The 14,983-nt window shown below is 42.9% G+C and overlaps 2 protein-coding genes across 4 annotated transcripts in view; one reads left to right on the forward strand and one right to left on the reverse strand.

Annotated features, from left to right (window-relative positions):
• The window catches only part of LOC115557082 (protein NLRC3), a 42,496-nt gene continuing 27,513 nt past the window's right edge, over window positions 1-14,983 (forward strand). Inside the window, exons 1-11 of the mRNA XM_030374667.1 lie at window positions 1-100; window positions 7,412-7,508; window positions 7,629-7,745; window positions 8,007-8,123; window positions 8,286-8,402; window positions 8,477-8,593; window positions 8,668-8,784; window positions 8,865-8,975; window positions 9,206-9,257; window positions 11,323-11,548; window positions 14,924-14,968. Of these exons, the coding sequence (XP_030230527.1) occupies window positions 7,438-7,508; window positions 7,629-7,745; window positions 8,007-8,123; window positions 8,286-8,402; window positions 8,477-8,593; window positions 8,668-8,784; window positions 8,865-8,975; window positions 9,206-9,257; window positions 11,323-11,548; window positions 14,924-14,968 (1,090 nt within the window). The 5' untranslated portion in view covers window positions 1-100; window positions 7,412-7,437. The remainder of the gene's footprint in view (window positions 101-7,411; window positions 7,509-7,628; window positions 7,746-8,006; window positions 8,124-8,285; window positions 8,403-8,476; window positions 8,594-8,667; window positions 8,785-8,864; window positions 8,976-9,205; window positions 9,258-11,322; window positions 11,549-14,923; window positions 14,969-14,983) is intronic.
• Window positions 1,267-4,720, reverse strand: LOC115557083 (zinc finger MYM-type protein 1-like). Of its 3 annotated transcripts, XR_003979160.1 has the most exons (5): window positions 4,611-4,720; window positions 3,189-3,360; window positions 1,866-1,934; window positions 1,711-1,763; window positions 1,267-1,410 (listed from the first exon to the last, which is right to left on the reverse strand). XR_003979160.1 is itself a non-coding variant. In XM_030374668.1 (2 exons), the coding sequence occupies exons 1-2, from the start codon at window positions 4,653-4,655 to the stop codon at window positions 1,932-1,934; spliced, it is 1,470 nt and encodes a 489-aa protein (XP_030230528.1). In that variant the 5' UTR covers window positions 4,656-4,664; the 3' UTR covers window positions 1,835-1,931. The 3 variants fall into 3 exon arrangements, 1 of the variants encoding a protein (XP_030230528.1); XR_003979159.1 differs by having other exon boundaries at window positions 3,189-4,664; XM_030374668.1 differs by lacking the exons at window positions 1,267-1,410; window positions 1,711-1,763 and having other exon boundaries at window positions 1,835-1,934; window positions 3,189-4,664.

A 14,983-nucleotide genomic window follows, 5' to 3' on the forward strand; every position in this document is an offset into this window, starting at 1 on the left:
GTCTTCTTGTTGAAGAAACGAAACTGTCAACAATTGCATGACTTGGAGGCTTTCCTCTCTTCCTAAAGAAGAACAGAAAACAGCTGGAAATTATTATAAGGTGAGTAAAACAATGATAAAACATACTGAAATGATTATTATATGGTGATTATTAGTTAGACAAATATTTCATTCATAAAACTGCGTGGGATCGTTACTAAAAGTGTACGTACGCCCAAAAGCCAAGTTTTATGTGCGCCAAAAGATATTCCGATTTATAAAACCCTGCGTACGCACACCTCTAAGCAATCTTTGCTTTATAAATAACAGAAGGCCTAATTGTGCGCAGCTGAATCAGCTTCACGTTCCGCCCAGTACACGGCCCTTTTTTAACCATAAATGGTCAACGCAAACGACCTCATGAATGCGATATGCATATAAAACAGACTCAGAGATGCAAGTATTATGTCTTGTCGGAAACAATGGCAGAAGGACTGAGAAACGCAAAAAAGCGAAATTTCACGGAGGTTTAAGTGGTGAGGTGGAGGCCCGAAAAGTAGTTTTGTGCGGCGGTCACGGGATTGTGATCGCTAACAACAAAAAGCAGAGCGAGTGGCAACATGTTGCTGCCGCAGTGAACTCAGTGGCACGGAGCGCACAGTCCCAGAATTAAAAAAGAAGTGGTCTGACATAAAGGTACATATTTTTATGTAGGCCTACCAATAAATTGTTATGGTCCCTGACAGGGGCGGATCTAGCCATTTTGGGGCCCTAGGCAAAATATAGACATGGGGCCCTCATTTTTGAAACACGTACACAAAACATATAACCATCCCAATACTCTTAGAATCGCAATAAACCCATAGTGCACTGCCACTCAACTCTCCACAGTAAAATCAGTTTCAGATTTCTCCAGCCTTTTCCAAAATTACATGTTTATTACTCAAACGAGAGAGAGAGAGAGAGAGAGAGAGAGAGAGAGAGAGAGAGAGAGAGAGAGAGAGAGATTAAAATTTCCATTCTCTGCCAGAGATACAAAATGATCTTGCACTTAACAGAACTAAAATACAAAATGGATATGAGTCTATGAAAACCACAATTTACATTTAAACAGGACCAATGAAAAGATTTTGTGTGTGGACAGGAATAACAGTGGCTGTGTGTGTGAGTGAGAGACAGGCAAAGCAGTGGTTCAGTGTGAGTGAGTGACAGGAGAGAGAGAGAGAGCGAGAGAGAGAGAGAGAGAGAGAGAGAGAGAGAGAGAGAGAGAGAGAGAGAGAGAGAGAGAGAGAGAGAGAGAGAGAGAGAGAGAGAGAGAGAGAGAGAGAGAGAGAGAGAGAGAGAGAGAGAGAGAGAGAGCTGCCTGGATGAAGATCATGTGTGTGGGGATGCTGGTGTCAATGATGGTGAGCAGCTGTGATCGGCCATGACCTGCGACCAGAGAGAGAGAGACAGAGACAGAGACAGAGAGAGGGGGGGGGGGGTGTTTAGGTGTGCAAGTGGTTAAGCTCTCCATCTTCAAATGTCCATTTTTGTGTGTGTGTGTGTGTGTGTGTGTGTGTGTGTGTGTGTGTGTGTGTGTGTGTGTGTGTGTGTGTGTGTGTGTGTGTGTGTGTGTGTGTGTGTGTGTGTGTGTGTATGTGAGTGGCAAAGCTCTGTATGTGTGTGTGTGTGTGTGTGTGTGTGTGTGTGTGTGTGAGACAGAAAGCATTTGTAAACACAAAGTCCTACTGTTGTCGTCTTCATATCAGAGAATAGTGGTGAGCAGCAGTATAGAACCCAACCTGAAAAACAGACAAACACAGCATTAGAACATACTCACTACACCATGTTTCATTTGGCAATGATCTTTATGCAACAAGAATGTACTTTGTCAACTCAAATACCTTGTTCAGCCAGGGCTCACTGATAGAAGGTGATGTTGTTCATCTGTCTTTTCCCCTGTTGTTTTCTCACTACGACAAAAATCAACACCAGGTCAATCATGTAGCATTATAAATAAATATCCAAGTCAAGCATCAATGTTTTTTTTAATAATAACCTTCTCTTTCTCCCTATCTTCTTTTTCTCTGTCTGTATCCCTGTTACTCTTCATCTGTGTCCCTGTTTTGCCTTCAAGCTCCTCTGCTTTGCGCCTGTCTCACTCATATCCTCATGTGCCTTTCCTGCCCTTTATTAGGTTTCATTCTCTCCTTTGTGCCAGTCTTACTTGTCTCTGCTTCATGTCCTGGTCATTGACAGATTTCCATTGTTTTTGATCTTTCTGAACTTTGAACCCTTTGAACTTTCTGAACTTTCTTTTAAACATTCTCATCCTCATCATTTCAGGTTGAATCATCTGACATCAGCTGTGTAGCTGAGAGACCTTGTTTTTCATTCTATAGTCTGACCCTGCGAGCTTTGGCCTCTGCAAATTTTGTGATAACTGAGTCCATGTCCAGTGTTTTTGTTATTTCATGTTCAATAGAGATGACAGCCAGGGCAGACAGGCGGTCTTGAGACATAGTGGACCTCAGGTAAGTCTTGAGTCGTTTTAGTGATGAGAAACTTCTTTCCCCTGATGCCACAGTCACAGGGAGACTGAGCAGTAGTCTCAGAGCTATACTCAAATTTGGGTATGTGTCAAGGATGTTTTCCCTGTACACATAATCCAGCATCTGGAAAGGCGAAGAGACGTGTGGGGGGAATGCTTTGACGGCATGAATTATTTCCTGCTTGAGGTCCTCTGCATCAATATCATTCATTTTCTTCTCAAGCCTGTGGCAACATTCATCTAATTCCTTTCCCTGCATGACATTTTGCATCTGGTCAGTGGAGTAGAGAAAGCCGTATAGCTCAAAAACACCCTCCATGTTTGAAAATCTCTCCCTGACTGTGACCAGGGTTGTGTCCACCATATGTAGGAAAAACTCCCTCCTGAAATTCTCTTCTGCAGTGCACACTGTCTCCTCTCTCCCCTCATACTCAAACTGCCTTTTTTTCTTTCTCTGGCGCACCTCTGGCCAGGCCATCTCCAAATCAATCTTCTCTGCTATCTCCCTGGCATCTGTTTTAGCAGAATTGAATCCGTCCTCTCGATAATCTTTCAGAAATGCCATCACTGCAAGGACCTCTCTCCTCATGACTTCCACTGACACTTTGGGGCTCTGCAATAGCTTGCTGACTTTGTTTATGTGAAATAGGACATTGTACCAGACGACTGTACTCACCAGAAAAGGCCATTTCTTCATCTCTTTGTGAATGCCGTTGGCATTGGAGGCGCATTCAGAGTCTTGCTTCTCCTCAGCATACTCCCTCAGAGCGGTCAGGGCATCCAAAATTTCAGGCAACTGGTATCGGACGGCTTTCACGGACTCCACCCTAGCCTCCCATCTTGTTGTACTGAGTGGTTTAATGGTAAAATATGTCACATGTTTTTGAAGGATTGTCCAGCGGTGAACAGAAGCACTGAATATAGCATACAGTCGCTGTAACAGTCCAAAAAAACTCAAAGCTGTCACAGAGGACTTGGCAGCATCACCAACCACCAGATTCAACGTGTGGCTGGCACATGGGACACAGAGTGCTTTGCTGTTCAGCTCCAGGACTCTGCTCTGGACCCCCTGTTTCTTCCCCTGCATATTACTGCCGTTGTCGTAGGATTGCCCACGACAATCAGCAAGGTCTAAATCTAGTGTCTGCAGGTGTCCCAAAAACAAGTTGAGTAGGCCTTTCCCTGTTGTGTCCTCTGCCACCAGAAAGCCAACAAAGTGCTCGTGGATGGACACTCCTTCGCCAGGATTGCAGTCAACTATCCTCAGCACCACGGACAGCTGCTCATCATGGCTGACATCCGGGGTGCAGTCCATGATGACGCTGAAGTACTTGGACTTTTTCACCCTCTGTACAATTGTGTTTGTCACACAGCTTCCCACCAAGCAGATTATTTCATTTTGGATCATTTTGCTGAAATAACTCTCAGAATGTGGTTTCTCAGCTACCCTCTTCACATGATCCCTCATCACAGGGTCAAACTGAGCCATCAGCTGAACTTGGCCTAAGAAATTCCCATTGCCATACTCATACAGCTTCTCTGAATGGCCTCGAAAAGCTAAGTTGCGCTCGGCCAAGTGTGTAATAATGGCAATCAGACGTTTCAAGATCTCTCTCCATTTGTTTACTTCGTTCACAAACAGCTCTTGATTTACATGATCTATGGCTTTACCTGTTTGGAGCCGTTGCTGAAGCGTTCGCCAAACAGCCATATTTGCGAGGTGATCAGCAGACTTCTCGTGTTCTTTTAGGAAGGCTGATACATTTTTCCAGTCGTTCGTGCCGTCAGTGCAGAACCGCTGCTTATCGCCAAACAGCCGACAACAGAAACAAACAGCGCGGTCTTTCGTTTTACTGTACACAAGCCAGGACCTCTGGATTTTTTCGCCATTTTTCATATTTAAAAAGTAGTGCGTGCTTGTAAAGCGTCTGCCCTGTGTGTTCTGGGGGAAATCTCCTCGTAATTGCACTGGTCCTTTCTGTACAATTGAGCAACGCTCGGAGTCTTTCAACTTTTCTGGCCAATGTGCAGGGTCGTCGCCGATTAGGAAACTGTTTCCACTGCTGCTAGTGGTAAATGGCATAGCACCACTACTCACCGCCAAATCATCTTCGTCTTCATCTTCCTCTCCTTCGGCTTCCATAGCCACCTCTTCTCCTTCGGCACCCACCTCTCCTCCTTCCTCCTCCACCTCCACTTCATCATTTCCCCCAACAGCAGAGCCTGTCGCAAGTTCAGCAGCCGCGGCTGCTGTGGCAGCAGCAGGTGTAAAAAATGATGTTAATTTCGGCAGTGTATCTGCAATTCTTCTCTTCTCAGCTTTTTGTCTTCGTTTAGCACAACCACTTTCATAATTCCGCCGCTTCATTTTCACCGAGTCGCATCCCTATGCTTTGGTTTGAAGTACGTTATTTCGCGCTGCGCGCGTTACTACGTCATCATATTCTGGACTAGTCCAATGCACAATGGAGGGGGGCATGTGTGCTAGAAAATTATTATTTAGGCATTAGTTTGGCGTTATGTTGATATTTTTGTTATTTTTTTCTACTAGAAATGTTTTTTTTTTTTTACTTTACATAAGTAATGGCTGGGGGGGTCAGATTTGGGGGCCCCTAATAAAGACAGATTTGGTTGGGGCCCTAGGCACTTGCCTAGGTTTGCCTAATGGAAGATCCGCTTCTGGTCCCTGAAGACCCTCTCCCTCCGAATCCTGCCATTTGCTTGGTCCTCCAGCAGTGCCATGATGCAGCATTACGCACGGGGCTCACCGCTGTATTTAGGGTTACGCTAATAAGACTGACCGAGAACACCTTGGATAATCAGTTTGTAATCACCCACATAAAATGTTCTTCAACATAACCCCTTTTTAATGCCTGATTTGTCATGAAAAGCATCAAGAGGAACGGACAATAATATAACGATTGTGATGAGTAGCCTATGTGGCTTGGTTTTCCACACTTGGGATTTAATTGACATTTGATTATGTTTACAATGTCACATAAAAATATTATGTTATTGACACATGTTGGACAGATGCTGTATTCCATGCAGTCGCGCCGTCAGTGGACCGTATGGAGTGACGGGATTAAATATAGAGAATTTTCATTTTCAATTTTCATTTCGATTCTAATGAGATGTTTCTGGAGTTAGAACTGAGAAATAACGCAGTTGACTTAAATTATTCTGATTACATAAATTTAATGCATGATACGGTTTGGAATTAAAATTATGAAGGGCGATGATAAAACATAATCGTTCTTCTCACTCTACATTTCTTCAGTCTGACTTCAGTTCACCACACCGTCTGTGTCGCCAATTCTCCTTTTCCTCCAAACCATGCGTACGCATGGTCAGAGTTTGCTTAGGGCTGCGCACATTCTCCCGTCAAGTTAGTTTTTTTGTAGATCACAACCTTGGCGTGGAAAGTCACGTACGCCACTTTCAGCCCTATTTTGTGCGTACGCAACGGTTATAAATTAGACCCCTGAAGTTTGGGTGGGGCATCAAACTGACCGTTTTCCAGGACAAACGGAGGAGACGGTGTACAGTTGTGTCGGGTTTCAAACCAACCCTGTCTACCCTTCTGCGTCAATAGAATTCCAAACAAGTACAAACTGTTTGGAATGAAGCAATTGGCTGGAAAACAAGTTGCCAAAGGTTCCCAGAACGGACCCAATTGCAGACAGTTCGGGTAAAGGACAATTTATTAACGCAAAAGGCAAGGAACACCGAGAACACAGGTGACGCGGGTAACACAGGGAAAACCGGGAACACAGGACACAACTCACCACGAACTACAATGATCCGACAAGGAACAAAGGAAAGACAAGGGCTTAAATACCAAACACACACAGGGCACGCAATGAGTAACAGCTGAAACACATTGGGGGAGGGAGCAGTAATCACACAGGAGGGAAACCGGACCGGACATGGAGAGAAACAAGACGGAGATACCAAAGTAAGACCGGAAACACATCAAAACAAGACAAGGAAACAGACAGACCATGACACACACACACACACACACACACACACACACACACACACACACACATGGACACAGCCAGAGAAAATGTATGTTTGGTTTGTGAGCTGAAGTAAAACAACCCTTGAAATAGACATGCATAAAATATCATACTTCATATACTTTATATACTTACGTCCTTTCATACTTTATGTAGGACAACATCTTTCAAGAACTTAATGACTATCAACCGGTGTACTATGTACAGTCAATGCCAGCTCGATAAATAAAATCTCCCCATCAACGCAGAGGTTTGAGTGAGAAGTCTGCCGGCCCTCCCTCGCCCCTTATTACTATTCGACAGGTGCCCATTTACCACCCCTAAATACTAACGAGATTTGGTCAAATCGAAACGCCCACTCAAACTCACCTTATTGATTGATGTTTGAAAAGAAGGAAAACAATGATCCGCCATTTTTTTCCAAAACCAGCCCAAATTGTAGGTAACCGCCCAATGCAAATTCCGGTCTAACATGATCAAAAGTTGCCCAATTGGCTTGAGTTTTTTATGAATTTGCACAGCAGGACTAGCAGCATTCACTATAAGAGAAATCAAAACCAGCGCTGTTGTGAGCTAAGTATCACCGCAAATCTGTTCTATTCAGGTTTATTAAACTACCAACCATTATTATGAGTACTTTACTAAACCATTCTAACACACCGCCCCCGGTGAAAGTATCCAGATGGAATACATATCTGCATGCTCCCCTTTAACCTAGCTGCCTAGAACCTTCAGAACCCGGACCAGATCCGTGTCCCGGCCCTTTCAGTTATTTTCTCTGGGTCGGAGAGAGAGAGAGTTGTGTAAATCATTTGTGGACCATATGAAGTCTTAAAATGGAATCCACAAGATATGTAGTTGTGTTTGTGTCCAGGCCTCCCGTCTACCTTGAATGAGGAGATGGAGGAGGGGGGTCCTACTTCTAAAAGCACCATGTCTAGGGAACATGGCCCCCAGAGCGAAGCTGAAAGGTAAGAGGATCTCTCACTGTCTGGGTTTATGTCCATCTCAGAGGTCAACACTGATTTATCATAAAACCATTAGTTTCATGACTGAAACTGAGTCAAAGTTTTGTGTGTTTCGTATTGAAGCCCCGAGCAGCAGGACAGAGCAGACTCCCCTGAACCCAGCTGTGTCTCCATGAAGAGTGACTGGTCTATGGATCCACCTGTCACGTTTAAAGATGGAAATCAGTCTATTGAAAAAAGGTCAGTATTTGTCAGAGCATGTATCACATGCTTATTGTCTATATGGATCCACCTGTCACGTTTAAAGATGGCCGCCCCTGCAGAAAGGAGAGGTAGGACTTTCAAATGTAATCCGCTGTGGTAAGAAACCTCGGTCTATGGATCCACCTCTTAAATTTAAAGATGGAAATCAGTCTACTGAGAAAAGGTGAGTATTCCCCAGAGATTATAACAATACAGAATCTATCGAACGTCCATAAATCCTATTTCTCAATCTTCTAGAAGAGTCCAGCCGGAGAGAGCAGACTCCCCTGGACCCAGCTGTGTCTCCATGAAGAGCGACTGGTCTATGGATCCACCTGTCACGTTTAAAGATGGCCGCCCCTGCAGAAAGGAAAGGTAGGACTTTCAAATGTAATCCTGTGGTAAGCAAACTCGGTTTCTCCTTGGCCACATCACCAGCCTTGTCGTGCATTATTTTCCAATAACGAGTCTGACATGCTTAATTTACAAATGCAGCCTCTATTGAACATGCATAAATCGAGATTCTTGTTTTTATAGAAGCCACCATCAGGAGAGAGCAGACTCCCCTGGACCCAGCTGTGCCTCAGTGAAGAGAGACCAGTCTATGGATCCACTTCTTAAATTTGACGATGGAAATCAGTCTACTGAGAAAAGGTGAGAATTTATCAGAAATTGTAACCATACAGAATCTATCGCACGTCCATAAATCCTATACCTTGATCGTCTAGAAGAGTCCAGCATGTGAGAGCAGACTCCCCTGGACCCAGCTGTGTCTCAGGGAAAAGTGACCAGTCTATGGATCCACCTCTTAAATTTAAAGATGGAAATCAGTCTACTGAGAAGAGGTGAGGATTTACCAGAGTTTATAACACTACAGAGTCAATCAAACGTCCATAAATCGTATTTCTTTATCTTCTAGAAGAGTCCAGCACGAGAGAGCAGACTCCCCTGGACCCAGCGTCCCCATGGAGCGGGACTGCTCTATGGATTATCCTTTTAATCTCAATGATGGAAATCCCCAACCGGTTAAGAAAAGGTGGGGTTTTAACCAATATATTATCATATTAAACATCAACATCCACAAACCATAACTTCAAGATGGGTTGGTTGTTCTAGGAAGGTCAAGCATGAGGATACGGACTCTGCGGGACCCAACTGGGTCTCCATGAAGAGTGACTGGTCTATGGACCCTCCTGACCAATTTAAAGATAAGATAGGAGAGGAGAGGTGAGAGTTTGACAAAACAGACCTGTAGATTGTTATCGTACTCACCTAGTGCTTAGAATGTTTAGAAGACAGGACAAACTCCATCGATTTTTGAGTGTGTTTGTTTTGTGTGTGTGTGTGTGTGTGTGTGTGTGTGTGTGTGTGTGTGTGTGTGTGTGTGTGTGTGTGTGTGTGTGTGTGTGTGTGTGTGTGTGTGTGTGTGTGTGTGTGTGTGTGTCTGTTCTCCACAGAAAACAGCAGGAGAGGTCAAAGATGACCAGGGCTCAAATAGAGCTTATCAAGGTGTGTATAAGTATATAAGTTTAAGCATATAATCAAGCACTATGTGTTGATATGGATCCTCCTGGGTCTGAAATAAAGAATAAAAAATAAATTAAAAAAAAGCACGTATGCAAAGATTCACAAAGATCAAAGACGAAGGTCAGGTTAGCTCAGGAGGTTGAGCTGGGTGATTTATCAACCGAAAGTTTCTAATTAAATCCCCATGTCGAGGTGTGTCGAGGTTTCTCTGAGCAAGACCCCTAACCCTCCATATCACCATGGAGTTAATGGTGGGAGGAGTTATATCACCATGGAGTTAACGGTGGGAGGAGTTATATCACCATGGAGTTAACGGTGGGAGGAGTTATATCACCATGGAGTTAACGGTGGGAGGAGTTATATCACCATGAAGTTAACGGTGGGAGGAGTTATATCACCATGGAGTTAACGGTGAGAGGAGTTATATCACCCTGGAGTTAACGGTGGGAGGAGTTATATCACCATGGAGTTAACGGTGGGAGGAGTTATATCACCATGGAGTTAACGGTGGGAGGAGTTATATCACCATGGAGTTAATGGTGGGAGGAGTTGTATCACCATGGAGTTAACGGTGGGAGGAGTTATATCACCATGGAGTTAACGGTGGGAGGAGTTATATCATCATGAAGTTAACGGTGGGAGGAGTTATATCACCATGGAGTTAACGGTGAGAGGAGTTATATCACCCTGGAGTTAACGGTGAGAGGAGTTATATCACCATGGAGTTAACGGTGGGAGGAGTTATATCACCATGGAGTTAACGGTGGGAGGAGTTATATCACCATGAAGTTAACGGTGAGAGGAGTTATATCACCCTGGAGTTAACGGTGGGAGGAGTTATATCACCATGGAGTTAACGGTGAGAGGAGTTATATCACCATGAAGTTAGCTTTGAGAGGAGGAGTTATGTCACCATGAAGTGAGCGTTAAGCTCTTTGTATTTTCTTCATTGCTGTCTCGTTGTTTATGAGGTTGGTTGGTCTGTAGGAAATGATAGACTTTTATGCTTTTAACTAGGGCTGTCGAACCAACATCGGATTGATCACATGATGTGAATTAACAGTGATTAATCGCAATATAAAAATAGGACAAGCCCCCGAATGGAGATATTTAATTTAAAAATACATTATTACATGACATTATTGTTGCAGATGAGTAGAATATGGTAGAATATCCTGAACTACACTTATAGCACCACTGAGACCTATGGTCTACATTAGCCTTTTTAATGTAACTCTATTCCACAGTGGAGCTCTAGTTACCTCACCACTAGGTAGACAATGTTAGTATCTTTTTAAATATATTAAGGTGGTGAACATAGCCAAAGTGGTTATAATTTAACTTACAAAAATCTGATGATAGTAAGCAGGCGGACACATTCGGCCCAGCGCTGAGGGCATTAGCCTCCGTGGTGCACCATTTGAGAAATGTGTGGACAGTCCACCCACGGCCATGGCCCTTATAGTTACCGTTTGGCCCCTTATATTGGTGTGGACTTGCAGTTTGAGCGCTGTAACAAACATTTTGGATTACTCCAGTACTCTTTAAGTAATGTTTTACTGTACCGCGTTAACCCAACCCTGGTTGAATTCCCTTTTCAACAGTACAATAACCGTACATCGGAATGATTTTGTCTTTTTCCCATGGATATATTGTTGCTTCAACCCATTTTCAATGGAGCAGACTCGGCCTGGTGGTAGTCTGTTCAGTTTACTGACATTTGGGACACTACACTGCCCACATGTGTAAACCTTACCTGGACATATAAATGCAGGCAGCTCTGCAAAGATCCAGGTTGAGAGACATATGTCATAATTTCAAATGTGGATCTTCGGAGAAATGCTGTACGCAGAACTGTAAATTCAGCTTTAATGTAAGCAATAGATTTGACTTAAGCCATACATTAACATCAAAAAGCCTTTATTGTGGTGCTTATAGTCTCTAAGCTTCCTTCTTTAGACCAGCAAGACATGAATCCTTGACAAATGCTTTTGATGTCCTCCGTTTGTTCAGAGTAAAGTTCTCGTTGATGTTTATTCTGTTCTAGAGGGCTGAGGAGAACGCACACGCTTTCCTGGAAAAGGAGCTGAAGAAGCTCTGGAGGGTTCTCTTACCAGATTACCCACAATACTCAGACAGTGAGTGGGAGGAGGAGGAGGTGGATGGTAAGAAGGAGAAGCAGAGGAGGCGCGCCATAGAGGGAGTGGTAGACATCACAAAGCACTGCCTGATGGAGATGAACGAGGAGGAACTGGCTGACACACTGAGAAGTGGTAAGAGACTCTTGTTTTGAAAATGGCTGTAAGATAATTTTATAAAAAACTAAAAAAAGTTTTTTTTTTTTCTATTTTGGATGGACAATTTTTTAATACAGATATTTAGGGTTCATCCCTTCACTTTTGTTGAATTTAAAATGTGTTAGTAGCCACTAGGGAACACATTTGTATTTGACGGTATTACCCTACCTGCTAGGGATGTGTCGGTCGCGACCGATTCGTTACAACGAACAAATCCCGAACGTGAACGACAAGAACTGGTTCCCCAAAACAAGAAGAACTGGTTCTATGATTCTTTTTTTTAAACATAAACCAAAAATATGGTCACGTAAATAAAATATACAAACGAACAGAGCTTCGTCTCCCCGCGACTTATATTGATTGAGTCTACAATGTTCTCAAAGATTCAGCCAATGAGAGGTAGCAATGGTGTTGGAATGGCACCTGGGTAAACCAATGACAAGGCGGTACCGTCGAATATGCGCGCTTTCTGTCTGACGTATCTTGGGTCATACCATTCGACGTGGGGCCACTCATATATCCCCCTACATTTTTTCGAAAATAGACTTGACCTCCATCTGTTTATTGGATAAACGCATTTCCTAATCCCAGGAGTCTTTGCTCCATTCTACGTCAATTTAAGAACAAACAAAGAAATTAAACTGCAGTTCGTATTTTTTATTTATGACCATGAAAGTTCTGTAATGCCTGAACAATGAAGAATTAAATGTAAAGTAAAATAAAATTATAAATGTAAAACCATGAATGAAATATAGAGAGTTAGCAAGTGGCATAAATATTGGTGGGACGTTTGGTTATACTATATAGTGTATCTTCTCAATTTTCACGGGGTTTAGAGCCTAGAAGTGGTTTAAATTATGCTCACGGCCGTCTCGCGGGGGGGGGGGGCAGACACCAAATGACGTAATCTGACGTAATGAACGAATCAAATAAACGAATCGTTATAGTGAACTGAACTGAAAGAACTAGTTCCCGGAAGATAATTATTTTGCCCATCCCTACTACCTGCCCAAGCAAGCAGCCATGCCCGACCGGGTAAGGAAACTATGAAGGTATTATTGTAGCAAAAGTCTTTAGCACCTGTAACTGCAGAATTTGAATGCGTACACTAAAGGCACAGTAAATTTGAAGTCGTATATATTTATTTTGCATGTGTACTCTGAAGTCACAAATGTGTAACAGTACATTTGTAGTCGTAAAAAAAATATATATATTTTTTATACCATTGTAAACACAAAATAGGGTCTACGAGTACGCTAATCTGTGTTACAGGTGCACAAATCCTTTTGCTACAATTATTGCAGCGCAGTTGGTGCAAAACACATTCGCACACCCGTGTTTCATAATCTGAGAACATGCCCAAAAGGTGTGCATTCGTAAACCCAAATTTGAACAAATGCATCAGAAGTTGCACATCTGTGAACGCTATGTTAATTCAGCATTTTAATGAGCGAGCACAAAACCATTTTACAACTGCTCGAATCTGCTCCTGCAAGTCTCAGCTGTGGGGTTTTTTGCAGGTTGTTTTGCAACACGCCTAGGTGGTAAATGTGTAGCAAAAGTATTCGTATCCGTAGATGACAGAGCGTCCGTGAGCGGGACAAAATAGTCCCGCCCATAATTTCCTAATCCAATGAAAATCGCCGGCAGGGATGCATTTCTCAAATTACAGTGACGGCTGGTGGTGATTTTGGGTGGGTGGGCTAAAGAATGCATTACATTTATCAATACTTCACAGGGCTCCAGAGGCCATGAGGTCACCTTTATATCTCTGTTCATAACTTTCATATAATGTGAATGATTTTTAAACAAGATTAAGGTGTAGAGAAAGGAATGTCTTTATTTGAAGCACAATTATAAATAAAAAGAAAAATAAGGTGTTTAAAGTGCTTCACTGAGCTGAAATTGAACATTTCGAACTAAACCATTAAGCAAAATAAAACTTTTTTTGTGCTTGAAGTATTACACAATTAAAATGTTGACTGGTCTCCCTTTGCGCAAAATGCGGCTGTAGACGATCACACACTCTTTGGTAGAGGCGTCTGTGTCGCCGTCAATCATGAAGGACATGTAGGCCTATGTGGCGTTTCCGACGTCCGCAGCTGTCTTTTGCTTTAAGGTGTCGCCCATTAGGCCTACTGCAATGAATTGTGCACATTCCATCTCATTGAACGCACATAGCGTTCACAGATGTGCAACTTCTGATGCATTTGTTCAAATTTGGGTTTACGAATGTGAATGTGATGTGATGCATTTGTTCAAATGTGGGTTTACGAATGTGTCACACCCCTTTTGGGCATGTTCTCAGATTATGAAACACGGGTGTGCGGATGTGTTTTGCACCAACTGCGTTGCAATAATTGTAGCAAAAGGATTTGTGCACCTGTAACACAGATTAGCGTACTCGTAGACCCTATTTTGTGTTTACAATGGTATAAAAGTCGTGACGTCTGAGTACCTTGTTATTAAAATAACGCCACCTGCGTTTGCACCAGAGTAGAACGTTCACATAGTGTTTGGCATAAAGAATGGCAAAAACACGGGATTTAAGGCCCTTTTTTTTCGTGTCGTTTTTACCAAATATGCCTGTCTTATATCCGCCTTTTCCTCGGCATGGTCCGCGCGTTTACACTGACCGATGTAATTTACCTGCTTGATTTCGCACATCCCAATTTCTCCTCTCAAACCCTACACATATTGGGGGTTTATTTTTCATGTTAATGTGATTAGACGGCATTGTTTTACCAGGGGCGGGATTTGGGTAGAAGTGCTTCTGCATTGTCTCTACAACAGAGACAACACAGCGAAATAAACATGAGTATTTCTTACTGGAGAGACGGTGAAATCGGCGAGCTGCTGACCATCATGGGAGAGAAGGGGATGCAGTCGCATTTAACCCAGAGGAACTTTCCTTGCAAGGCTTTTGTCTGGATAAAAAACATGTGGTCAGCTAAATAAAGAATATGTTGGCGTTTTTGCACTTGTAAATAGATAATCGTGTATGCAGCCTACACTCAGATGTCGTCTACTAATTCCTTAACGCGAGTGACTTGAATAAAAAAAAATAATAATCATTTGGAATATTCAAATTATTCTAAAGAAATATACTCTCCGTGCGTAGACCCGCCTATTCCAATGAACCAAGAAAGCCAGCTCCTTGGCGATGGCGGATTAAACCCTCTCGGTTTAACACAGGCCAGACAGTGAAATTGAAGAGTGTGCCAAGCCGCAACCGTACCGGCTTGGCAGTGCAAAAATGCTATGCTGTTCTGACAAAATAGTACTGTCATATTAGCAATCATATTAATGTGGCAAAATCTAAATAATCCTGAAACATTTTCTTCATAACAGGCAGTCGTAGCCATGACCAGCCTCTCCAACCACATCCAACAACAAGTAAAAAAGCCACTT

Source organism: Gadus morhua, chromosome 13 (assembly GCF_902167405.1).
Source record: "Gadus morhua chromosome 13, gadMor3.0, whole genome shotgun sequence".
Taxonomy (NCBI): Eukaryota; Metazoa; Chordata; class Actinopteri; order Gadiformes; family Gadidae; genus Gadus; species Gadus morhua.

Bases quoted from the DNA above. Each gene is read 5' to 3' on its own strand.
- LOC115557083 (XM_030374668.1), bottom strand. From the start codon at position 4,655: ATGGAAGCCGAAGGAGAGGAAGATGAAGACGAAGATGATTTGGCGGTG.